At 44.9% G+C, this 27544-nt stretch overlaps 1 protein-coding gene across 1 annotated transcript; it reads right to left on the bottom strand.

The window, feature by feature from the left end:
* Positions 1–25936, bottom strand: Whamm (WASP homolog associated with actin, golgi membranes and microtubules). Its single transcript, XM_085683059.2, has 10 exons — positions 25213–25936; positions 22448–22621; positions 20307–20457; positions 11634–11803; positions 10485–10650; positions 7918–8105; positions 4668–4754; positions 4445–4540; positions 2468–2945; positions 1–680 (listed from the first exon to the last, which is right to left on the bottom strand). Exons 1-10 carry the CDS (start codon positions 25825–25827, stop codon positions 391–393), a joined length of 2415 nt encoding a protein of 804 aa, XP_085539185.2. The 5' UTR covers positions 25828–25936; the 3' UTR covers positions 1–390.
* Between the last annotated feature and the right edge of the window lie 1608 nt (positions 25937–27544).

The following is a 27544-nucleotide window of genomic DNA, read 5'->3' on the forward strand; positions in this document are numbered from 1 at the left end:
CATTATAAATACTGTTTATTATGAGTTTCTGTAGTAGTGATACACAAAATAAATTTTATTTAAATATTTAAAGTAATTCTGGAATATATGTAATTTATTGGATTATTGCTAAAATCATGTTCACATTCAAGCCTTTAAGTCTGAAGAACCAGTGTCCAAGCACATGGAAGTACATTGTCTAATGTATTCCACAGGGCTGCACCTCCAGGTCAGACAGTGCCTCTACAGTGGACATAGCACTGTTCCCACGGCCTGCCTCCACTGACTGTGGGCGGTGACAGTCACCACGCCTCCCCTCTTCTCCCCAGTGTTAAGCTACAGAGTAGGTTCTCAGGGAAGCCTTGCTGGTCTAGGGTTTATGGACATGTCTGCCTTTGTCACCTGGAAACCCTAGTGGTCCCACACGCCAGGGTTTTGCTCATCACTGTCGTCTGAGTCAGCAGACACTTTCTTGATTCTTTCCAGGGCCGCCTTGATGCTCCTCTCCAGGTCGCTGGTACTCGTCTTGCTGGGCTTCGCTCCTGCGTCTGGGTGGACTTTCTTTAGCTGCACCCCCTGCCTGATGGCCGCCAGAACTTGTTCATTGACTGAAGTGCGAGGAGGGGGCAAGGAAGGCACTTCGACTTTCCGGAGAGAGGCCTTGCCCTGCCGTATGAAGGCCAACACATCGTACATAGAGTCTGAAATTAAGCAGACAACAAGTATAGTGAAGAACCAGGTTTCCAGACACACATCAGTTCCTGCCATGATTTAACAAACCTACAGTGCAGCGAGCCACAGACAGTGCGCCGGTCAGCTGTCAGCAGCACCACACTCCCCACTGCAATCAGGACGACTTGAGTTTACCACCCCTTCTTCAAATCCACTGTAACTCAGAGCCACAGCCATCCCGAGTTTTGTTGAAATGACTCCAGACACCCTAAGGCCTTAAGGGCCCCTACAGTGGAACAGTCCATCGCTGGGCGAAACCTGGCTTCCTCTCAGTTGTATCTCCTCCATTTCCTTTCCCATCAAACATCCTGAACATGCGCCCTGCATTCCTCTACGAGTCTTGGTGGTGAGTCGGTGATGACTCACCCTGACAACAGGCACTCAGAGTTCCCACACACAAGGCTTGAAGTGATATACTTATCAGCTGCTCTGAGCCCCAAAGGGAGGCGCTGGCGCATTTCCTGCACAGCGTGTTTAATTCCACCCACCTTACCTGGGGTGGCTAAGGACTCTTTCTTTCTGAGAGTGTGAAATGCTGTCAAAATACAAATTAGCTCAGAGTTCCGAGACAGTAGTGAGGAGCTGTTTTTACAACTCTGGCACCCTGAGACCCTGAGGGTAAAACCTTTCCTTGCTTGTCAGACACAGGGCATGAACACAGCCACTTAAGACACCTACCAGGTAAGCTTCGGGATTAATGGTCATTTCTGGGTGGGGACTGAAGAGCTGGGCAGTGGCTAACTAGTCTCCTCCATGTCTCCTCCATTCTGGGCTCAAGGCCTCACCTGACTACAGCCCCATTTGAGAGCTGCTTAGGCAAGTTCCATAATCAAGGGTCCACACTTCTTACCCTGCAGTGCTATACAGTGTTTGTGAGTTGATCAGAGTCGTGTCCCCCGCCCCCCCAACTGTGCATTCAACCTAAGCTGAGACTACTCCTGCATCCAAACTCGAATCTAGGCAAACAGGAAATCGTTCTTCATTGCATGAGGTTGCAAGCCCTACTGATGGGCCGCCTGCCACCTAAACCTGCGGGCGTTTTCCTTCACAGCCTGTTCTGGGCATGGTGAAGGCCCGAACTTAAAATAAGCAGAGTGCTCACTTAACCAAAACCAGCACTTACGTTCCATGGGCTTCATGCTCATCCCTATCCCAGGAATTGTGTTCTAGGTGGAGCAACATACTCAGCCAGAGCAGAGCATTTTACCAGGGTTTATCTAAGACAACCCTCCTAAGCAGCAGGCTCTGAGTCTTAGCAGGTTGAGGCCAGTTTCCCCAAAAGCCAATGTCTGAAGCCACAATTAGAATTATGCATGAGAACTGTGGCCCTCACTAAAACAAAAACCTGAGTGTATTCAGTATGAAGAGAAAAGGTGGCCCAATTTTCCAGTATTCTCAATTAAATTCAACACTTAGTTCTGTGGATGACTCAGAGATGTAACAAACACCATTTAAAGCTGTATAGATAAACACTGGCTGCACTCAAATCCATGCTGAAGCGGGGGCGGGCTGAAGCAGACTGACTAACAGCTTAGGGGTGTCACACTGTATGAGCAGCAAATGCAGAGATGTGTTTTCAGGCTCGTTAGCATGTCAAATTCAACCTCACCTACACCATCACAATAGGAGTACTACCGTGGCGACAAGTGTGGGATATTTTGAGACAGAATTTTGAAAAAGATTCTAAACTGAAACTAAGACTTCTTCAGCAGCGTAAGAACCCACAGGGAGCACAAGCAGGATCACAGTGAATTACCTGTACGCTGGAAGCTGTCCAGACAATCGCATGGTCTTTCAGCAGCCTCCTCGCACGCTAAAGAGAGTGGCTGACCCTCTGTTGCTGAAGTCCTCAGTCCTAAATTCTGATGAGTTGTGGCTTGAAAAGAGGACAGAGCACGGAGGGGAAGTGGTGGAGGAGGAGGGGGTGGAGGAGGAGGAGGAGGAGGCGGCGGCTGTGGTGGTAGTGACAGATCCTCACTGAATCGGGAGAGTGTCTGGTCCCCAACTGGAACAAAAACCTGAACAGGGATGCCACCACAGGTGTCTTGATGCTCCAGGGTTCTCGTATCAGCTTCAGGTAAGGGAGAAGCAACACTTCCGTTTTTGCTAGAGGAAGGATGATCTGTCTTGTGATGAGCTATTGAGGATCTCTTCCGAGAGCGTCCACCTGACAGGTTTGGCACCCTGGTTTCTGAGCAAGTCGTATTCAGTGCGGAATGAGGAGCTGGACACCTCTGAGGATAAAAAGCTAATGAGAGACTGCCACAATGTAGGGCATCAAAATGGCGCAACTCCACAAACGGACCTCTAAAGCAACATTGCCCTGTGCATGGGGCATCCTATCACAAGGACCCTGGCCGCCCACAACTCATGCTGCCGAGTCTGTTTTCCCAAGCTCAAGGAGCACTGCCCGCACGGCAGCGGGAGCACCAGTCATGCTGCCTTGAGGTTGGGACCACCCTGGGTCAGAGTGAAGTCCTACCTTTTTCAAAACAAAAAACCCACATTTATACTGTTTGACTAAGTGACCATATAATACTTAATCTCTTAATAGAATGAAGATGAAAAAGATGTATACGGATGAAAGTTTCACAATCTTTTAGAGAGGGAGAGAGGAAAAGGAAAACCTTGGCCTCAGCAGAGCCCTGGGGTTGCAGTGGCCAATGCTTCCTCCACAGCACTAGTTAGACATTCGTTACAAAGAAAAATGAAGCTAGGTATAAGGTACTTGTGACAAACAAGAGAACCTGTGTCCAACCCCCAGAACCCACACAGGAAGCTGGTGTGGCAGTGCCTGTAATCCCTGAGGGGAGGCTGTGCAGTTCCTGGAGCTTGCTGGCCAGCCAGCATGGCCTACTTGGTGAGTGCCAGGCCAAGGAGACACACTGTCTCAAAAACCAAGGTAGAGAGTTGAAGAATGGTCACCTGAGGCGGACCTGTGACCTCCACAGGCATGTGTGTGCCTACACGGACACAATAAAAATAAAGCGAAGAGAAGTCAGCTGAGACTGAAGGCAGTTCAGAGCATTCAGAAGAGAGCAGGGACCCAGATATGTTGTGATGTCAACAACAGCAGCTGTAACCAGGCATAGCACACAGCAGTATAGATAGCAGTTGGGGGCTACTCTGGGAATCATGGTTTGAAAAGCATGACTTACCTATTTGAATGCTTGAGCGAGTGTTTAGGAAGGAGTAGGTGTGTCACTGGAGGTAGGCTTTGAGCTGCCAACCTGCGGCCATGACAATGGCCTAACCCATGAAAGTGTAAGCAAACCCCCAATTAAATGCTTTCTTTCTAAGTGGCCTTAGTAGGGGTTATCTCTTCACAGCAAAAGAATAGTAACTACTAGGGATATCTTAAGAACCTACTTCAATCCAAAGAAAAGCCAGCAGGGGTTCATACTGTGGCCTCCCTAATTTTGGTTCTTTAGTAATAATAGCATTTTTAAAATTCTATGTTATCAGGTTGGAGAGATGGCTCAGAGGTTAAGAGCACTGCTCTCCCAGAAGTCCTGAGTTCAGTTTCTAGCAACCACATGGTGGCTCACAGCCATCTATGAGATCTGATGCACTCTTCTGGCGTGAAGGCATGCATGCAGACAGAACACTATATACATAGTAAATAAATCTTTAAAAAACTTTATCTGTTCATAATACGTTACACTCTTTTCTAGGGTGGGTGAGGCTCATTTATCTCCCCAGATGACACTAAGTGAGTCTTTCTAGAACTTACCTCCCTATATGCTTTTAGTCGCTCAAGCGTCTTCTGGCGTTCATGGCTTATCCACTCTTTTTTCTTTTGCTCCTCTTCTTTTATTTTGTCTCTTTTCTATATGTAAACAAACACATCCTTGTAAAGGTGCAGGGTTCATCATATGTGTATGCACAAGGAAAGGACGCTCACTCATCGGTCCTGGCTGTGTAGTTCCACAGCTAACCCAGTGTCAGGTACTCACCATCTGAACACTGTGGTGCTGGTGAAAACGGCTCACACTTTGTTTAGCCTGCTGCAGTCTGAGTCGATGATTTTCTCGGCAGTGATCCTGGGTTGATAACACAAGTCACAGACATGGTTTTTTAGTAAAACATGGGCTGGAGTAGAGATGGAAGCATTGCATTTTTAACTAACATGTAAGGTGTTCAGTTTCCAAAGAGGGTCAATAGCAGGTCCTCCTCTGCAGTTATGTGACAAAGACTGCCCACAGGTGTCACCTGTTCCCAGCAGAGTGCTTTGAGAGATGAAGTGTCTCGACCATCTGTTTCATTACATTTGTTCGTTTAGGTGGGGGAGGAGGAACCATACATGCCATAGTGCACACACAGTCTGTTTTCTACTGGTCGTCATGCTCAAGAGTGGGCGCCTTCACAGGGCAACCATTTCACAAATCTGTTCTAATGCAACTGTTTAAACCCATTCCCCATGTTATAAATACTAATTATATTCCCAAACACATCTGCAAAATGGTAGCCCACCTAGGAACACTTGAAAATCACATTAAAAATTGCTCTCCTGGGGCTGGAGAGATAGCTCAGTGGTTAAGAGCATTGCCTGCTCTTCCAAAAGTCCTGAGTTCAATTCCCGGCAACCACATGGTGGCTCACAACCATCTGTAATGAGGTCTGGTGCCCTCTTCTGCCCTGTAGGCATACATGTAGACAGAATATTGTATACATAATAAATAAATAAATATTTTTTAAAAAATTGCTCTCTCGTGCTCAGCCACTCCTCATGACCCAAGAGCAGTAACGCTAACATTCACCGAGTGTTTTTCGCCCAACTGCAGTGCCCTTTATCCATATGGTCGCTGTGAAATTTGTACCATCAATGTTATTAGCTTCCTTACACATGAAAATCTTAGCTTAAGAGGAATTGTAGGGGCTGGAAGATGGCTCAGTAGAGAAGAGGGTTTGAGGCTGTTGCGGAAGAACAAGTCAGTTCCCACAAAGGCCTGTAAGTACAGCTCTAGGAATCTGATGCCCTTCTCTGGCCTCCACAGGCATCTGTGTCCACGTGCACATACATGCATGCAGACACACATAAACATAAAAACTAAATCTTAAAGAAGTTGGCAATTTGCCCTTGAAAGTGGCCAAGCTGTGATTTTAACCGACAGTGGCATCTGAAATGGGACCTCAGCCTCCACTCTGTTAGCCGAGTGTTTCCAACCCAGTGGAGAGCTGCAGGCTGCAGAGGAAGGGACACCACCTGCAGGCCGATGGCCAAAGCTCCAGTTCACTATAAGACAGTGGTTCTCAACCTGTGGGTTGCAACCCTTTCGGGGTCAAATGACCCTTTCACAGGGGTCACCTAAGATCATCGGAAAACAGATATTTACATTATGATTCATAACAGTAGCAAAATTACAATTACGAAGTAGCAAGAAAAATAATTTTATAGTTGGGGTGACCCCACCATGAGGAACTGTATTAAAGGGTCACAGCATTAGGAAGGTCTAGAAGACACTGTCCTCCTGACAGAGACAAGCATCCATCCATCTGACCACAGTAGCTGAACCACATGGCCCCAGCCTGGGCTTTTTGAAGTGTGGGGCAAAGAGCAATAGCCTGTGAGTTGTCAGACCATCTGAAGAACAGGCCCTAGCCCAGAGACTACAGCTCTGGAGCACAGACCTGCAAAGATTGTTCCAGAAAATGACATTTGCATGGAAGTAACATCCGAGGCTAGAAAGGAAGGCATAGCTGGGCATCTGCCTGTGATTCAAGCCACTGAGCATGCGGAGGTCAGCAGGCAACCTGGCAAGACCTTGCCTCAAACCAGGTTGGGGCTGGGGGATATAGCTCACTGGCAGAGCACTTGCCTAATAAACCATCCCAAATGGAAAAAAATTAATTCAAATAATAAAGCACAATAAATATCAACAATTAACGAAATATAGGAACTTTCTCTTCTATTGGAAAAATTATATTTCTCAGTGTTTTTATGTAATTATATTGTTTTAGAATTAAGGGAACAAATGAGTTTCATTCTGCTTTGTTTTTGCCTATTTTTTTTGGCTTTATTAGTCTTTTGCTTGTTTGATTTTCGTTTTTTTGTATTGTTTTGTTCTTTTCTTTAAGAGAAAGAAAGCACATAAAATTGGTTAGGGAGGTGGGGAGGATCTAGGAGGAGCTTGGGGAGGGGAAAATTACAATCAAAATATATTGTATAAAAAACTTTTTTTCAATAAAAAAAAAAGAAAACAAGCCAGCCAGTAGTGGTGCACACCTTTAACCCCAGCACTTGGGAGGCAGAAGCAGACATCTGAGTATATGACCAGTCTGGTCTACATAGTGAGTTCCAGGATAGTCAGGGCTCCACAGAGAAACCCGTTTCAAGTAACAAAAAAGCCACACACAAAGAAAAAAAGGAAAAAACCCACAAATCTTTGGGTTTTGTTTTTTTTTAAAATTTTTGTTTCACGAAACAAAGTTTAAAGTAAGATGAACATTGCATCTGTGACTGGCTTCATTATGATCCATAATTTAGCTTAAAATTTATCCTGTACAGGTGATTATTAGTTTCTCCCTAGTGTAGTAAGTTTATTTTATTTTTGTGGCACCGGGGATTGAACCAAGAACCTATGCACGCAGTCAAGTTTCTGCTGCTGAACTTATAAGCAGTGGCTGCAGCTATTTCTTCATTGGAGACAAGGGCTCCGTAGTTATACAGACCGGCCTCGAGCTTGCCTCAGCCTCTCGGGTAGCTGGGATTTCAGGCCTGAACCAGCAGTGCCACACCCCGCTCCCTCTGTGTTTTATTTTTATCTATTAATATGCGTGGGCAGAGGTCAGAGGGTAACTTCGGGCGTCGGTGCTTTCCTTCCCCCATGGTTTTGGAGACTGAAGTGAGGTTCTCAGGCTCCTGCCATAAGCGCTCTTCCGTGGCCCACACCCTTATTCTGATTATGAAAGTACTATGCACAGAGTAGGAATTCAATAAATAATTACTGAATGAACTAACTAGAAATCTAGATATAATGGTAAACACTTAAATCTCAATTTTTTTTTTTAGCATTTTTAAATGGGGACCTTGGGGGAGGGTTGAATGGGATGGGAGAGGCAGGGAAGGGAGCATAAAAATGTAGAGCTCAATAAAAATCAATTATATTTTTGGCTCTAGCCATGGAGACAAAAGCACAAAGAACGGTAGTCACGGTACAGGCGAACCTTTCCAGTGCCCTTTACCCTCTGGCTCGCAGGCGGTACCTTTCTGTTCCTGAGGCGGGCCCTCCTGGCAGAGATGCGGCCCCGCTGAGCCTCCAGCCGCTGCCACTGCTGTCTCAGTGCCCTCAGCTCTCCATTCTCACCAGGGTGCAGCTCCGGACTGTGAGCCAGGCTCTTCAGCTCCTCGGGACTTTCACACGGGTCGTAGTAGACCACTTCATCCTGTTTCTCTAAACAGATTAGTGATTCTCTTAGGAATGTCTTTCTATAAGAAAATAATGCAAAAACTGTCTTTAAATGTAAAGAAAGGCTAGCTGTATTACATCATGCAGAGGTAAACAGCATTAGAATTACATACACACTTACATAGCTGCACATAGTAACGGTGTTCTACCAGAACATGTTCCATGTGCTAGAAAAAGCATTTTAATGGCCACATAGTATTCACTAGTTCAGACATTCTCAGAATGTCCCAGTGTTCCGTTATTTCCGATTTCATGGTGATAACCATCTCTTCGCACACGTGTGTTTCTTCCTTAGCAAATGAGTGCTCAGGATTCTTCACGCCCCCCTGATGCCCCGGCACAGCACACACTATCTCACCCGTCTTCACTCTTGATTATGTATTGATTTTTAAAAACCATGCTTATAACAATCCTGAACCCTACAGAAACACACAGACTACAAAGTTTTCTATGTCCTCCCCAAAACAGAGTCCCATCCTGAAGGAAAATATCCTTCCAGGTTAACTACTGAAAAAAAGGTTAACTACTGAAAAGTAAAAGTTCCCTAAATGTATAAAATGTTCACAACTGAAAAGAGCTGCAAAGATTTTGGATACCAAGATTAAACCAACCAAATGCTGAGGCCCTGCATGAGGATCATTAAACTTGAAGGGCCCTGGAGAAAGAGACTGAAGATATGGAGGGACCTACCATGATCTTGGGTAGGAGGAATCAAAAGTGCAAGATGACCATTCTCCCCAAGTACTAATTTTAAGCACAATCCCAATTAAAAGTCCAGTGAGTTTTGTTTGTTACAAGTTGCCAAAGTGATTCTAAACTTCATCTGGAATAAAGCAGTGAGAGCGTCAGAGGATGTGGAGCAGGAGGGTCCCGGGGGCTACAGAGGAGCGTGGAGCCCACACCAGGAGGCCTCAGACCAATCTACTGTGGTCAGGGCCTCCAATTTTTTAAAAATCAATGATCAGGCTGGGCAGAGGTGGCGCACGCCTTTAATCCCAGCAGAGGCAGAGAGACAGAGACAGGCAGATCTCTGTTGAGTTCAAGGTCAGCCTGGTCTACAAGAGCTAGTTCCAGGACAGGCTCCAAAGCTACAGAGAAACCCTGTCTCAAAAAACAAAACAAACACACACACACACAAAAATCAATGATCGGGACCAATCTGGGGAGAAAAGTTTGATATTTACCGTAGTATAACCAACAACTGAATACAATCCTTAGTGTGAAAGGGTTCTAAGACAGAAGATACAGATGGCATGACTTTTCTCAGATGCAGAATCTAGGTACAGCAGTGAAGCAGGGTATGGTGGCGCCACCCATAATCCCAGCATCTGGGAAGAAGACGGAAGATTTAAGGACATCATTGACCACAGAGCAATTCAGAGTCCAGGCTGGGTCAATTACATGAACCCTTGTTTCCAAAAACAAAAAGAATCAGTAACGTGTGCGTGCGCGTACACAACAGCAGGAGAATTACTAACTACTGGGAGAGAAAGGGGACACAGGGTAGAAAACGACAACGAAGGGTAATGGGGGGGGGGAGAAAAGGCTAAACATCTCAAAGAAGAACAGCCATTAAATTATTAAACTGTTTTCACTATCAATTGTAATGAAATAAACAAAGACTGTATGGTGACATCTTCTCTCCCAAGTGTCTGGGGGTGCAAAGAGAACAGCATGGACATGGAAGGCACACCCTCATCTGCTGATGAGGTGACCCTCTGTCCAGCCTCTCTAGGGGCTATTATGAAACTCAGAAGAGAGAAACAATAAAGGGAAGAGGAAGATGTATTTCAGATTCCTAGCCATTTTGGTAGTTACATATTAAAATGTTAGTAAGCATTGCCCTTAACCCAACCATTCTATTTTTAGATATTTATGTCATAAATTGCCAGGAATCTGTGGACAGGACACGTACAAAAAAGATATTCTGCTGCACCAATGTTCAAGACAGGGAGAGACCGGAAATCACAGTATGCCTGGAAAACAAAACACTATGCGGCCATTAAAATTCAGAGAGTTCTCAAAATTACTATACTTAAATGAGTCTATTGTATAGTAGGTAAAAATGAGGTAACTTGATAAAGTATATAGTTTTGGTTTTAAAAACTGATAGTCATTTTTATATATGTAGCACATTAAAAACACTAAGTTATTAACACGTTTCTTTCACTAAGATCCCTATTCAACAGCATGAGGTTTTATCTCTTATGTTTGAATATACTGTCGAACAATAAACCTCCTAAAGGGAAAGTAAAAACAGTCAGTAGCTGTAGCGGGTCATTCATAAGATGAAATTGATAATTGGTCTACATGTCCTCGAACATGTGACTCGGCATTTCATTCTGACATACACATGAATGTTACCTTTTATAAGTCTCTTAACAGAGTCCAATCGTGTGACAAGGATCGTCTCCTCACTTCTCAGGATCTCAAGTTTAACCTCATACAATTCCAACTGAATCTCGTAATACTGTATTTCCAGCTCGTCTACAACATCTATGGTCTTTCCCTGGTCTGGAAGTTCCTCCACCTGGTTTGTGTGCAGAGAGGAATAGATGATTAGCATAGTAAGCATCCTGGCCTTGTTCTGCTCTTCCAGGTGCTAACTGTAAGAAAGGAGTCAGGACAAAGCACTCGCATCTCAGGAGACAAACTTGAACTCATTCAGTGTTCTCCACATACACTCCACCTTAAAACAAGGCAACACATTCACGGTCGAGAAACATAACGGCAATGAGACCGTGTCAGGGATGGAAGGTGTCACCCCAAATTTAAATGTTAGCACTCTTAAGCCCAATGTGGCAATACTGAGGGGCCTTTGGAGGTGACCGGTCTGATGAGGTCGAGGGTGGGACCCTGTGGTGGGAAGGCTCTTAGTGGTGCTTCCTCTCCAGGGGCAGGAGAGACTGTGAGCACACAGCAGGGAGTGGCCACAGCCAGGAAGACAGCTCTCGCCAGACGCTGAATCTGAAGGCAGCTCACTCTTCAGTGTCTATCTCCAGAGCTGTGAGGAATAATTAAATATCTTTCTAGTCAGCCCAACTATGGCATCTTCTTACAAGCAGCATGATGTAAGGCAGCTACTGACAAGATTCTGCTCTGAAGTCCCAAGATTATGGAAATTCTTACCTGACTATGAGCCTATGAAGAGCCACTTAGATTAAGACATGGTGGACCCCTTGCTTAGCTATGCTGGGCTGGGGTTCAGTGGTGGGATACATGCTTAGCACCTGCATGCAAGATGTTGGCTCCAAAACACTGTCACACTGTTCACAAGCACAGGCATGCAGATACACACACGTGTGTGTGTACAGGAGTATATTCTGAACATACTGCTGGACTGGTTTTTTAAGTAAATCTCCCACTTCAATCCTAAACTCAGTGTCACAAGCAAATCCTGGACTATATTTCAGAAACATCTTGAGAACACATCCACTGGAAGCCTGTGCTGGAAAACACAAAGGGAGCTCATTACCAATGCCTAGGAGGTAAGGCTGTATTTGTTCTTCTTACCTTCCTCTGGATTTCAGCTCGCCTGTGGCTGAGACACAGCTCTTTGGCTCGCATGAGCTGCAGAGTCTCCCGAGCTAACATGAGCTGGAGATTCTCTAGTCTGGGCATGGCTGTGGCCCAGGCAGCCTGGCCAAACCTCTTCCGATCCTGTTCCATTTGTTTCTGCATTCCTGAGTTTGTAATTAATAAAATAAAACAGAAGTACAACTCATTAATGAATCCTAGCTTGTTTCTTTGTTGCCCCTTCTTCAAACTAAAACATCCTTTCAGCACCGCTTGGTCATCGATAGGAAGTTTAGGTATTCAACTGAAAAGCAGGCCCATAACAGCTCATGGTCCACCTCACCAAGCCACCTGCTTTATAGCTTGGTCCAGACTACTTCTGTGACATTACTCAGCTTTCAATTGAATTTCAAATCCTCATAAACGGGTGTGCTGGTTAGTTTCTGTCAACTTAATGCAAACTAGAGTCACCTGGGAAGAAGACAATTGAGGAATTACAGACAAGTCTGCAGGGCATTTTCTTAACTGTTGATATATCAACAATCAAGGGCAAGGAGGGCCTAGCCCACTGTGGGTGATACTACCCCGCCCTGTATGTGGTCCCCAGATGTGGAAGAATGCAAACTGTTAACTTCAGCCAGGAAAACAGCCCCCAGCTCCATCAGGTGCTCCTTGAGAACCCATGGCCACTGTGGCCAGGGAAGCAGGTAGGCTAACTGAAGGTCTTCACCTACCCCTCTTTGTAGGCAGAGACTGCTCTTTTGTTTCCAGGCCGCCCAGACCCAAATAATCAAACAGAAACTGTATTAATTACAACACTGTTTGGTCAATAGTTCAGGCAATTTCCTAGCTAGCTTTTATATCTTAACCCATTTCTATTATTCTGTGTATCACCACAAGGCTGTGGCCTACCAATAAAGGTTCTGGGCATCTTTCGCTTTTGGCAGCTATTGGCATCTCTGACTCTGCCTACTTTCTATATCTCTTCCAGCCTGGCTATATTCTGCCCTGACATAGGCTGAAGCAGCTTCTTTATTAACCACTGGCAGTAAAACACATACACAGCATACAGAGGGGAATCCCACATCAACTCTTCTCCAATTCCAGTGCTCCAGTCTCATACCTAGCTCTGCAGACCACCTACTGAAGCCGACCTCCCCCAATCTTCACCCTGTCTCCTGTGGGCCACACAGGTCTTCCCTCCAAACTCCCCCTCCCAGCCCACCCCAAATCACGTCTTTATCCCAGTCCCCAACTATAACAGGCACTCCCCAGGAGCCCACAGGCCTTTCCAGACAGGGAAGCAGGGAGCTAACTGCAGATCTTCACCTCCTCCCCAGCTCCTCTAAGTCCCTTCCCCAGGTTTTATCCCCAACTCTGTAGCAGATCACCTGCTATGGCCTCCCCTCACTCTCCGCCCCCATTCCCAGGGACTAAGCAAATCCTGGTGGAACACCAGACTTTCCTCCCTCGGGGAGCCCCTCTGCAGCCCCCTCCTAGCCCATTCCTATTACTGTCAGCTCCCACTACCTAGAACCACCTGGAACCCCCAGTGGCCACATCTGTCTCGATCCTAGATGAATTGCCTAACAACACACAATCGCCACACTCTCCAAAGAACCAGAGTGGGCAACAGAAACCAAGGAAGGAAACCCTCACCCGACAAAGACCAGGATTAGCTCCTAGAACTACAATCCTCCAAACCCAGATGCCTAGAAGCCAGCATAAAAACACAGTAACAGCCAGGACAACGTCTCCATTAGAGCCCAGCAACCCTACCACAGCAGCTCCTCAGTATTCAACATAGCCAAAACACAAGGAAAAGACCTGAAAATAACCTTTATGATAGACGTCCTTAAAGAGGAAATGGATAAATTCCTTAAAGAAATCTATGAAAGGGCCCGAGATAGCGAACTGCACAGGAGCAAGAGCAGATCCAGACTAAGGACATTTACAGAAACAAGTCTGAGTCAGTGACCTAGGCTGGAGCAGGCCTGACACAGTGAACTCCACAGGAGCAGAGCTGAGCCAGCAAACTCCAAAGGAGCAGGAATGGATCCAGACCAGGGACATTTATGGAAACTGGACTGAGCCAGCGAACTCCACAGGAGCAGAGCAAACCCCAGGAGCACCAAGCAACCTCCAGACACATAGAGTGACCAAAAGGGTGACTGGAACCATGGCACTGACTGCACCACAAGGAGCAACCATTTGAGCCTGGGCTTCACTGGCACCTGGAAGATTGATCACCAGAGTCACAGACAGCCACAACTACACCAAATAGAGGAAAAGATGGGTAGACAAGATAAGAACACATGCAAATCAAAATAACTGAGATTCCATCTTACACCTGTAAGAATGTCACAATCAAAAACACTGATGATAACTTATGCTGGAGAGGTTGTGGGGAAAAGGAAACACTTCTGCATTGTTGGTGGGAATGCAAGCTGGTACAACCCCTTTGGACGTCAGTGTGGCCATTTCTCAGAAAATTAGGAAACAACCTTCCTCAAGACCCAGTAATACCACTTTTGGGTATATATCCAATGTATCCAATATACTCAATCGTGCCACAAGGACATGTGCTCAACTATGTTCATAGCAACTTTGTTTGTCATAGCCAGAACCTGGAAACAACCTAAATGTCCCTCGACTGAAGAATGGATAAGAAAAATGTACATTTACACAATGGAGTACTACACAGCAGAAAAAAATAACCACATCTTGAATTTTGCAGGAAAATGGATGGAGCTAGAAAACATTATTTTGAGTGAGGTAACCCAGACACAGAAAGACAATTATCACATGTACTCGCTCATAGGTGTTTTTAAACATAAAGCAAAGAAAGCCAGCCTACAAACCACAATCCCAGAGAACTTAGACAACAATAAGGACACTTAAGAGAGACTTACATAGATCTAATCTACATGGGAAGTAGAAAAAGACAAGATCTTCTGAGTAAATTGGGAGCATGGGGACCTTGGAGGACGACTGAAAGGGGTAGGGGAGAGGCAAGGAGGGTAGCAGAGAAAAATGTAGAGCTCAATAAATATCAATTAAAAAAAAACACTGCTACAGCTGAGATCACATATTGACCCTCACACACTGATAGTGGGGGACTCAATACTCCAATGTCACCATAGGTCATTCAGAGAAAAACTAAACCGAGAAATGCTAGGTCTACCTGATGCTATAAACCAAATGGACTTAACAGCTATTTCCAGAACATTTTACCCAAATACAAAAGAATATATACACCTTCTTCTCCACAGCTCAAGGAACTGTTTCCAAAACTGACCACGTACTCCAATACAAAGCAAGAAAATTGAAGTAACACACTGTGTGCCGTCAGACCACCATGGATTGAAGTTGGACACCAACAACAACAAAAACAGAATGCTTACAAACTCTCTACTGAATGAAAAATGGGTCAAGACAGAAATTAACAAGTTAAAGACATTCTAGAATTGAATGAAAATGAATACATAACATACCCAAACTTACGGGACATAATGAAGGCAGTTCCAAGAGGCAAGCTCATAGCAGTATATGCCAACAGAAAAAAATCGGAGCAATCTCCCACTAGTGACTTAACAACACATCTGAAAGTTCGAGAACAAAAAGAAGAAATCACATCCAAAAGGAGTAAACAGCAAGAAATAATAAAACTCAGCTGAAATCAGTAAAATAGAAAGAACAATTTTCTTTTCAATTGAAAATCAATTGAAAATTGAAGAATCAATGAAATGAAAAAGTTGATTCTTTTTGAAAAATCAGTAAGATTTATACACCCTTATCCAAATTAATTTAAAAGCATAAAGAAAATACCCAAATTAACAAAAGCAAAAACAAAAGGGGGGCATACAACAGACACAGGAAACCCATACAATAAGAACATACTTTAAAAAACTGTACTCCAAATTTGAAAATCTAAAAGAAATGATTAATCTTCTCAATACATACATACCACTTACCAAAATAAAATGAATTGGACATGTTCCTTCTATTTCTATTTTGTGGAATAATTTGAGGAGAACTGGCATTAACTCTTCTTTGCAAGCCTGGTAGACTTCTGTACTAAAACTATCTGGCCCTGAGATTTTTTTGGTTGGGAGACTTCGTATTTGTCCTGCCCCATCCTGCTGTGGCTTCTAAATAATCATTCAAAGGCTTAATATCGATTACAAACTGCTTGGCCTATAGTTCATGGTTATTACTAACTAGCTCTTACATTTAAATTAACCCATGTATATTAATCTATGTACCTACATGTGGTCATGTCTTTTACTGGTCTGCTGGCATCTTGTTTCTTGGATGGCTGGTCTCTTTCGACTCCGCCCCCCTCTCTCTGTTTTCAGTTTGGCTTTCCTGCCAGCTACATTCTGCCCTGCTATAGGCCAAGGCAGCTTTTATTATCAACCAATGAGAGCAACATATATTCACAGAGCACAGAAGGGTTACCCCATAGCACTGTTTCTACTTTATTAGAGGTTATAAATCAGTTAAGAATGCTTACCTAATCTAGAGTTTACTTTGGTAAGTGGTATGTAAAAGTGGATGACTGTATGCAGAAGAATCCAAATAGATACACACTTATCACTTTGCACAAAACTCAACTTCTGATCAAATGGATCAAAGACATCAACATAAACCAGATACACTAAACTTGATAGACAAGAAAGCAGAGAATAGGCTTAAATGCATTGGCACAGAAAAAGATTTTCTGAACAGAACACAGGCACTAAGGTCAACAATCAATAAATGTGATCTCATGAAACTGAAGGTTTCTGTAGAGCTAAGGACACTGTCATTCAGACAAAGCAGCAGTCTATAAAATGGGAAAAGATTTTCACCAACTGCACATCTGATGGAGAACAAATATCCAAACTATATATAAAGAACTCAAAAAAAAATCCAAATATCAAGAAAACAAATAACCCAATTTAAAAAATGGGCACAGATTATAGAGAGAATTCTCAATAGAGAAAATTCAGATGGCTGAGAAACACTTAAAGAAATGTTCGCTATCCTTAGGCTTCAGGGAAATGCAAATCAAAATACTCTGAGATTTCATCTTTATACCTGAGGATACTGGCGAGGATGTACAGTAAGGGAACAGTCATCCATCGCTGATGGGAGTGCAACCTGTACAGAACTATGGAAATCAGTGTGATGGTTCCTCAGGAAGATGGAAATCTGTCTACCTCAAGGTTCAGCCATACCACTTTGGGGCATTATACCCAAAGGAGGTTTCATCCTACCACACAGACACTTGCTCAACCATGTTCATTGCTGCTCTATTCATAATAGCCAGAAACTGGAAATAACTTAGATGTCCTTCAACAAAAGAATGGGTGAAGAGAACATGGTACATGTACACATCAGAATATTTCTCAGCTGTTAAAAAAATGGCATCATGAAATTTGTAGGCTAATGGATAGAACTTGAAAAAATCATCCTGAGTAAGCTCAGATCCAGAAAAAACAAATACGTTATGTATTCACTTATATGTGGACTTTAGCTGTTAAGTCAGTCATAACCAAGCTACAATATGAAGAACCAGAGGTTAGTTATAAAGGAGGGACTAGGGAAACAAATAGATCTCATTAGGAAAAGGAAATAGAATAGTTATGGATGAGACGCTGGAATGGGAGGATCAAGAAGGGACAGAGAAAGATAAGAGGGGAGGAATGGGAGAGAGAGATAAAATTAAGGGCCATCTGAGTGGTAGTGTGGGATCCTAATACAGTAGAAGCCTCCTAAAATATTTACACATATAAAGGTGATCTAAATAAAGTCGCCAAATAATGGGGGGGCAGCTCCAACTGGCCATCTCTAGTTATCAAATAAATCTTCCAATACTGGGATTGGGTTACATCTAATTGAATTTTAGGCCAAAGGGGTCCAGAGGGACTCCTCAAACAACCCAGGATGTTGCAAAGACTATAGATTGCTCTCCACAAACTGATAGTATGGTGGTTAAAATAAAAATGGTCCCCATAGGTCCAAAGTCTGTGGCACTATTAGAAGGTGTGGCCTTGTTGGAGTAGGTGTGACCTTCTTAGAGCAGATGTGGCTTTAAGGTCTCAGATACTCAAGCCTGCCTAGTATGGCATGTCTATTCCTGCTGCCTATAGATCAAGATGTAGAACTCTCAGCTCCTTCTCCAGCACCATGTCTACCTGCATGCTGCTATTGCTTCCCACCATGATGATAATGGAATAAATCTCTGAACTGTAAGCCAGCCCCAATTAAATGTTTTCCTTTATAAGATTTGTCATAGTCATGGTGTCTCTTCACAGCTAACTAAGGCAGATGGCAAGGCCCCCATTACTGAAGACAACACCTGTACGACTCATCGAACATGGAGAAGTCAAATTGGTGCCTACACAGAGCCTTCACCCCTATTTTCTAGTGTCTTAAATACAGGCGGGCACTCTGCATGTTACAATAAGTGCTGCAGAATTATCCTTCTGTACACTGTGAACATCTGTCAGTCCAATTGCTTTTATAAAAAGCTGAATGGCCAATAGCTAGGCAGAATTCTGGGGGCAGAGAGGATGCTGGGAAGAAGGGTAGAGGCAGGGAGTTGCCAGCCAGATGCAGCAGAAGTAGATGAACATGCTGTGCTGAAAAAGAGTACCGCCATGTGGCAGAGGGTAGATAAGAAATGTGGGTTAATTTAAGTGGTAAGAGTTAGTTAGTAACAAGCCTGAAGTATCAGCCAAGCATTTATAATTAATAATAAGTCTCTGTGTGGTTATTTGGGAGCTGGCTGGCAGGACAGAAAGGTCCACCTACATATAAGAAAGACATAAACACCAACCCAGCCACAAACCTTTGATCTACAATGGTGTCCTGACTGCAAGATATGCTAGAAGGTTAGCTTGTGGGAGCAACCAACCAGTATTTAATTTGACTTAAGGCCCACAATGGAACTCATACCCAACATTGCTTGGGTGACCAAACCTAAGACTAGATAGCCCAAGGTCCTAGGACAAAACCAAACACTACTGTTCTTAAAACCAACAACAAAAAAAGCGGCCAGGCATGGTGGTGCACATCTTTAATCCCAGCACTCAGGAGGCAGAGACAGGTGGACCTGGACTAAGGAAGGAGTTCCAGGACAGCCAGAGCTGCACAGAGAACTGTGACTTGAAAAAAACAAAAAAAGTAATAAAACTACTTCTAAGGACATTCTGCTATACTCATAGATCATTTCCTTGCTCAGCCATCATTAGAGAAGCAGATAGAAAAAATACAGAGACCCAGAGTCAGACAGTACGTACAGAGTAAGAAACTTTGGAATGCTTAGCCCTAAAAGGGATGTTGCCATCAAATCCCTCCCCCTCAGGACTCAGGGAACCCCGTGAAAGAGGAGACAGAGTACAAGTGCCAGAGGGCATGGAGGACACCAGAAGAACAGGCCCTCTAGATAAACATGATCGATGCACACACGAACTCAGAGAGACCGAAGCAGCATGCGCAGGGCCTGCACAGGTCTGCGCCAGGTCCTTTGTGTATACATATGGCTTCCATTTTAGTGTGTCTTTGGAATTCCTGAGTGTGTGAACAAGTGGGTCTCTACTTCTTGTGCCTTCTCTTCTGTTTGTTGTTTTGTTCAATTCTGATGTATGAGTTTTTGTTTTGTCTTATTATATTTTATTTTATTACTAACCCTTAGAAGCCTGTTTGTTTTTTTAATGAGAGACACAAAGGGGGTGGATCCAAACAGGAGGTGAGGAGAAACTGAGAGGAGTAGAGGAAGAGGAAACTAATCAGGATATTGTGTTAGCAGAAAATCTATTTTCAATAAAAGATACAAAAAAAGAAAGGATTCAAGCTAGTGATCTGAGCAAACAATGAAAAGCCAGTAAGCAGCATTCCTTCCTGGTCTCAGCTTCAGTTCCTGCCTCTCGGTTCTTGCCTTAGCTTCCCTCGGTGAAAAACTTAAGATGAAAGAAACCCTTTCCTCCCCAAGTTGCTTTTGGTTATGGTGTTTATCACAGCAACAGAAAGTAAACTAAGACAACTGGAACTTCTACCATTCATTTTAAAAGATATTAAGGGTCACGATTTTATATATAAAACCATCATAAATGACATATATACATGTATATATGTATGCGTATGTATGTATGTATGATGCCTTAACAAGAAGACTGACAGACATGAAGTTTCCTATTTAGGTTTAGTGTGACCCCTGCTTAGCTGGCCAACATTCTCGCTCATAAAAAGCTCCCCGTGCTCTCTGGAAACCAGCCCATGGTCATGCTTTAAGTTCTCCTTCTCCTATTTGCCAAGTTTTCTTAAGCACAGAGCCCTTGTAAATGCCCAACTCCTCTCCACTCCCATGTACTATTCAGGTATGGGGCAAGTGCACCTCTCAGAGGCCTGTCATGAGCACCCCAATCAGACCCAATGCTTTCACAGGATCTCAGAGCCCTGCTTTTCTTCTTCAGTGTTGTTTGCTGCCCCTGCCATTTATCATGTGCTGAATGAACATCACAGACTTCTCTCCGCTCACCAGGCTGGAAAGTGGTCATGCTCATCCTTCCACTGAATTCCCAGTGCCCAGCAAATGTGGTTCCTGATACTGATGATGCCTGCCAATTTTTGCCGAGTAAAATAAACCTCACATATATCTTAGTACAGTAGTTTTAGTATTACCTGTTAATGCTGCTACTGTTTCCTTAAAGTAATTCACAGTGACATCTTGAATAGAAACCACTGCTTCTTCAGCCCGTCTGGTCCATTCATTGGCTTCCTTCTCCAGGGAAAGCACCCTTTTAGGACCCAGGTCATCCTCATTCAGGGACTTCTACAAAACAGTGGTGTACTGCCATTAGGAAATTGGAAGCGGCTGTGTAGGCTACTGCACCCACTCAGCTCACTACTGCTTAGCTGGCTGCTGAGTAGGAGGGCTCGGCGCTGGCTCCACTGAAGACAAAGCTGTCCTCTGGGGACAGAGGGAAAACCCTGACTGTGCGTTACTAGGACTTTTCAGGGTACACAGTGTGCGAATGAGATGTCTGTTGTTTGGTACTCAGAACTCACGTTGTTTTTGCTGTAGTTCCTTTTAGGAACCTGAAATACTTAGTACTTAATGCAATACGGTCACCTAAAAGATATTGACATCTATGTATTCAGAGCAGTGCCATTTGCACCTATGGGCTAAATGTTTGTGGGCCCTGAAGTTCATATATTGAAGCCTAAATCCCCAATGTGAAGGTAATAAGCCATGAGGATACAGCTCTCATGATTAGGATTGACGCCCTTATAAAAAGGAAGAGGTAGAATAGCTCTCTGCTCTTTACAAGACAGCCAAACACTAGCAAGCAAGTACCCATCACCAGGTGTGCTAGCACCTGACCTTAGACTTCCCAGCCACCAGCACTGCAAGGACAAAAGTCCTGTTGTTTAGAAGCTGCCTCGTTTGCTGTGCACTGTTCTGACAGCCTGAACTAGGGGCGCCTGTGCATCCAGCATCCAGTTTCCTTCTACAAAGCTTAATTCAGTGACACTGGTATGGGTTAGTGTTACAGAAATGCAAGTCAATGCTACAAGATACCACTCCCACCCACAAGGATAAAAAGACAAATAAAACAAGCGTTGAAGGCAGGCATAGTGACACATTGTAATCCCAGCATTTGGAAGGCTGAGGCAGGAGAATTGTTATGAATCAAGGCTGATATGGGCTGAACAGCAATATCTGATCTCAAAAAGAAACAAAATATACCAGGTGCCCACACTTAGGTGCACTAAGATGGTGCACTTGATTTGGGAAACAGTCTGGCCGCCTTCAAAAGGTTAAACTTTAAAAAAAAACCACAAGATAAACATTATTATGTAACCATTACATCCACTTCCCAGTACACACACAAGAGAAACCAAAGCATGTAAGTCAAGTATGACTTGTGCCTATAATCCCACACTCAAAAGGTTGAGGTAGGAATTCTGCTGTGAATTCAAGATCATCCTAAGCTACACAGTGGGTGTCAGGTCAGCCTGAGCTATAGTTGAGATCCTGACTCAAAAAAGGGGAGGAGGCAGCACAGGCATGCACACACACACACACACACACACACACACACGTTGATGGCAGCAATATCATAATATCTAAAAAATGTAAGACAAGGGTGACTGGGTAAGCAAGATGCAGTAAGTTCTTATGACAGTTCTCTGCCAATAAAAAGAAACGAGGTCCTGATGGCTATGTGGACCTCTTAAAATACGCTAAGTGAAAAAGCGTCACAAACCCACATCCATTGTATGGCTCCACAAACTGACTTTTTTTTTTTTGAGACAAGGTTTCTCTGTGTATCTTTCTTTGGCTGTTTTGGAACTCACTCTGTAGACCAGGTTGGTCTCGAACGAGGCCTGCCCCTGCCTCCTGAGGGCTGGGATTAAAGGTGTGTTACACCACGCCCAACCTTATGTGACATTTCTGTGGACTGGGGAGATAGCTCACAGGGAAAAGTCCTTGCCTTGCCCGAGTTTGGATTCCAGAATCCATCTAAAGCCAGACACAATAGTGTGTTCACAATATAAATGTTATGACAGATTAGGCAGAGGAGACAGGAAGATCTCCAGCAGCTAATGGGTCAACTAGCCTTCACCTCACACACAAACAAGCACATACACACAAAGATAAAAAATAAATAAAAATAACAAAATTATATGTGTGTGTGTGCGCACGCACGTGTGTATTATCTAAACATGAAGAACTCAAGTGAAGATACTGACTGAACCTTTGATGTGACTGGAAGGATCATACATGACAGGTAGACACAAAGTATCAGGGAACATACCAAAATATCAAGCTTACATGAGGTCGCAACTTCCCGCATATCTCTAAATGGCTGCAGTAAATACTGGAAGAACATGGTTGCCATGGTAACTAATTCCTGATATGCTTCATCTTCCTCTTGATAAACTTTCATTAACTCTACCATGGTGTTGGCTTTTCCGTGATCTTGAAGAACCTAAAAGGCAAAAGTGTAAATAACGCTGGGCATTTAAAATCATACCAAAAACAAATAAATAAAAGAAACCCAATAGTCTCAATTTTAAACCATCATTAAGTAAACACGAAAATGTTCTCCAGAAGCCCACAACACAAGCGTGGGTGAGTAAGATGGCTTGTTCATGGAATACTACTGCTACTATGTTCACATTCATTCAACAGTTTTCTTGGGGTTGTTTAATAATATGAGGACTCAGTATAATGGCTCAAGCCTATAATCCCAACACTTGGGAGGCTGAAGCAAGAATTTTACTGAGTTTGAGGCCAGCCTGCCTGGGCTAAATCGCTATTGCCTGAGCTACAAAGCAAGGCCCAGTCTCAAAGAAAACATGCGAGCAAAAAGACTGTATACACTTCTGTGGACTCCAACCCATGTGTAAGATCCAGACGGACAGGTGGTTTATGCCATGAGCAGCTCAATAGTATGAGCTAGGTTAGAACTGTAACAGCTGGGAAGGAACTTGAACTTGGGGGAAATACAACTTTCCAGTACACAAATGTTAAGAGATTAAGTGGATGGGGGGGTTAGAATCTAAGAAATGACGTGCTAAGAATCAATTCTGAGCTGAGTGGAGGAACTGAACTCAGCTACTTGGAATATCAAGCAGTGAGTGGCTGGGGCCTTAATTACAATCACTTTGGGAGCTGAAACTGGTTCATCCTGGAGCTGAAAGCTTCTAAAAAGCATGGGACATCAGAAAAGTAGAATAAGGCCTACGAGGCTGAAGTGTAGGGTAGCAGGAAGGGTGAGCATGAGACTAAGCCTGCCTGAGCTACCCAGAGTTCAAGGCCGCCCTGGGCAACTTAGCTTCTGCCTGAAAATAAAAATGCCAAGGAGGTAGGTCGGTGGCAGAGGGTTTGCCCAAGACCCAATCTCCAGCACTGACTGACATAAAATGATCAGTTAAAGTTCCAAACCTGGCTTGTCTAAAAAAACCTCCTGCAATTTCCTCATATTATAAAGTGAGATCATCACGGGCAGTAGGTGTGTGAGCCACACAGAATACAGGGATCCCAGATGAGCTAGGTGGGGTGGCAAAAGCCTATAATCCCAGTACATCAGAGGCTGAGGCAGTAGGGTCACTGCAGTCTGAGGGCAGCCTGGGCTACATAGTGAGTTCCAAACAGCCTGGACTAATATGTGAGAGCCTGTCACAAAACAAAGACCCCACTAACAGAATCCTTTTATAAAGCCATTTTAGTTTTAAAAGGGTCCTTCTATATTTATCTTAAGATAATATATAACAACCAAGATTTTGCTGTGTGGCTAAATTCTTCTCACACCTCCCATTCCTCAAAACACAGCAAAATCTTTGCTTACTAATGGCTGTCATAATGAGCTTCGGTTCTCAACCTGACATACCTGGGAAAAGGGAACCTCACGCGAACAATTGCCTCCAGCAGAGTGGCTGTGGGGACCTCTGTGGGGCATTTTTACTAATTGCTAAGTTGATAGAAAAGGACCTAGGTCTGGGCGGGTGGTCCTGGACTCAGAAAGGCAGCTGAGCAAGCCCTAGTAAACAAGCCAGGAGTCAGCCTTTCCCTGAGGATGAACTTTAACCTGTACGCCAAATAACCCCTCTCTGCCCCTAGCTGCGTTTGGCCAAGGTGTTTTTCACGGCGGCAGAGAACAAGCCCATAAGGAGAAACGGGAAATGTCCAGGAGTGCCCGTGCACAGAATGAAGCTCTGACTCTGGGCTCTCTTTGGGAAAATATTGCTGGGTAAAACATACACGCTCCTTAAATTTTCAGTGAACTTCCCAATGCCTCCCTTCCTTTAGGGCCTAAGTGTACCACACAAATAATGAATTGGTGTGTCTCAGACTACCTCCTTCTGTGCCAAAAGAGCCTTTCTATTGTTGCCATTCCAAACTGACAAATGAAGTCTCACTTGCAAGGGCTTTCCATTTGATAGTTATAGCTTAATGAGTGACAATAAAACTATCTTTTAAAAGCCATTCATCCTCTAAGACACTTTTTTAGCCATCTCTCACCTTCCCCAGAGACCCTGGAATTGCCATTTGGCTTATGTTTTTATTTCCTACGGGAAAGCGTTGTTTTCGGTTTTGCTTTCAATCTCTGGGTTTCCCCATTACAACATCCTGCTCCGCTAAGATCAGGGAAAAGGTGAAGGGCTGAGCCTGGCTCCGGTCTGCAAGTAAACTTCTTTCTAAGCCAGGAATGGTGGCGCTCGCCAGTAACCCCAGGATCTGAGAGGCTGAGGCAGAGGACTGCTGTGAGTTCAAAGTCAGCCTGGACCACAGAATGAACGAGTCCCTGTTTCAAAATAACAAGAGAGCCGGGCGTGGCGCGGAGTCGCACTCTGATAATCCCAGCACGTGGGAAGAAGAGGTAGAAAGATGAGGAATTCAGGCTACCCAGGGGTACTTAAGATCCCGCCTCAAAAAACAAACACACGAAAACTACTCCGCTGCAAAGTCTCGGGCCTCCCACTCCCAGCCGAGGCACAGGTGCACTAGTGTCACCCGGTTCGCTCCCCGTCCCGGGAACCCGCCCTCCGCCCTCCGCCCAGGGACAACGCCGCGTACCTGGCGCAGCCGCGCGGCCGCCCCGTCCAGCCGCGCGCGCATCGTCCTCTCCCGGAACTCGCGCAGGCTCTCGTAGTCGGCCGGGTCGCCCGGGGCCGGGAAGAGCACGTCGCGCACGGTGGCACCGCCGCAGCCGTCGGCCGCCTGGCCCAGGTAGCGCTCCAGCTGGCGGCAGAGCTCGTGCATCGCCGCGTCGCCGGGCTCCGCAGGCGTCGGCCACACGAGCGCCCACAGCCCGCGCCCCAGGCTCCAGACCCCGCCGCCCGCTGCGTCCAGCTCGGGTGGCAGCGACGGGAAACAGCGCTCTAGGGCCGGGCACAGCGCCTCCAGCTGCCGGTGCGCGCCCCGGAACCCGGCGGCTGACAGCAGCCCGGCCCAGCTGCACCCACCGCCGCCGCCGCCCTCCGGCGGCCCACGTCGCCTCTGCGCCGTGCGGTCGTGACAGGTGACGGCGAACTGGCCCTCCGCGGCGTTCCAGGCCACCAGGAAACGCAGCTGGTGTCGCTCGGGCTCCCGGAAGAGGTCCTCGCGCAGCGGCACCCAACCTTCCAGGCTGTCAGGCTGCTCGCAGGCCATGGCCGCCGCGGACCCCCAGACCCCGCCGGGCCGCGACATTTTTCGCGAGCCGCTACTGACCTCCGCAGCGCAACTGTTCCCTCCCCCTTTCTCTGATTGGCTGTCTGAGGGAGGACGCCTCGGGTTGGTTAAGTGAGAGCCAATGAAAAGTCTTTGGGGGTAGTTGGGACCGGGTTTCCCCTTTTATCCCCTGGTTAACCTTGAACTCACTAAGTTAACCAAGCTGGCCTTGAACTTTTACGTCCACCTGCCTGAGTCTCTTGAGTGCAGGAATTAAATGCGTACCCCGTCGTGCTTGGCTGAGATTTTACTTTTAATCACGTGTGTGTATGGACAGGACGACGTTGCTCCTGAGTACTGGTACCAGAAGAGGGCGGTCAAATCCCCTAGCTCAGGATAAGTTTATGCTGTTGTGAGCCCTATAAGGAACTGGGACCCGCACTGCAGATGCTCTCTATAAGCAGTAAGTGCTCCTAGCCGCTGAGCCATCCCTCCAGCCACTCTTAGTTCTCTACACTAAAATAACAATTTCCTTCAGCAGTACCCTGTCAAGGATGTGGCTCCTGCCACAAATATGCTGGTGTGATCAAACTTTGATTTGAACTCAGCAGTGTTAAGAACTGAGTCGCAGACACATTTATTTTTTGCCAAGTTTGTAAGCCTTTACTGAGTGTCCGCCGTGTTTTTGGTATATTGAGGAGGTGGGCAAGGGGGAACTACCTAGATATTTCTGCTTTCCAATCGTCCTGGCTGGCAACTCAGCGTGCTTAAATATAATCTAGTCCAGTTTTATCTCGATAGCAAGGAAATTGAGACCTAGAAAGGATCTTATCTACAATACATCTCCACTAGGGCTAAGCGAGACCTTTTCACTACTGAAAACCTGCCTTCTGGGGTATTGTAAAAAGCCTGAAGAAAGTGCTTTGGCTAAAAATCATTTCCTCACGTGGGCCTGCAAGGCCCCTAAAGATGCCTTGTCTTAAACCTGTCACTTTAGAATCCAAGAACAACAGACAGACCCATAAACACCTTTATTATATAAGCAACAGTAAGTCTTATTTTTGCTGAGGAAACTTCACCACCCTTCACAAGTAATTTACTCCACTTGATAACACAATCTGTTGGGAGGGACCTGGAGATAAGGGTCAACCTGGCCACACCTTGATCAAGACTGCTGCTGATTACACGTTTTGTTTTGTTTTGTTTTTTTTCAAGGGGGAGGGGTCTCTGTCCTTCTGGACTCTACATAGAGCCTTGATGCTGGATGCCAAGTTTTGACTTTCCTTCAGATTCAAACGGGAATCTTTGTCCTCCGTGTTTTTGACGCATTACCCTTCGCCACATCATCAGCCCTCCTAGATCCTCTTTAGCTTGCTAGCAGCAGAAGCCTTCATAATCATATGAGCCAATTCCTCAAAATAAATTTCTCAACTATATAAACATCCTGTAGGTTTGTTTCCTCTAAAGAACCTAGATGTTAATACAGTGTGTGTGTATATGGAATGGAATGATATTTTATATTTTTCCATTTAATGTATATTTAAACACATCATGGGCACATCCACATTACAGAAATGCAGGCATGAGGCTAAGGGTATGTGACCTGGTGTAAAGATGCGCTTAGCATGGACCCTGTGCCCCAAAACAGAAGACACCTATGTCATTGTTTAATACTTACAAATATTGAGTTGGCTGTATCACAATTACCTAATAAATCATATATTGATTAAAAATAGATTGATTTCCAGTTTCTGCC

Source organism: Myodes glareolus, chromosome 24, assembly GCF_982192425.1.
Source record: "Myodes glareolus chromosome 24, mMyoGla1.1, whole genome shotgun sequence".
NCBI classification, from domain to species: domain Eukaryota; kingdom Metazoa; phylum Chordata; class Mammalia; order Rodentia; family Cricetidae; genus Myodes; species Myodes glareolus.

Coding starts and splice junctions, on each gene's coding strand:
- Whamm (XM_085683059.2), bottom strand. CDS start 25,827: ATGTCGCGGCCCGGCGGGGTCTGGGGGTCCGCGGCGGCCATGGCCTGC. Junction 20,458..22,447: donor CATGTAAGCTTGATATTTTG/GTATGTTCCCTG, acceptor ACTGTTTTGTAG/AAGTCCCTGAATGAGGATGA. Junction 10,651..11,633: donor GAGCTGAAATCCAGAGGAAG/GTAAGAAGAACA, acceptor CACACAAACCAG/GTGGAGGAACTTCCAGACCA.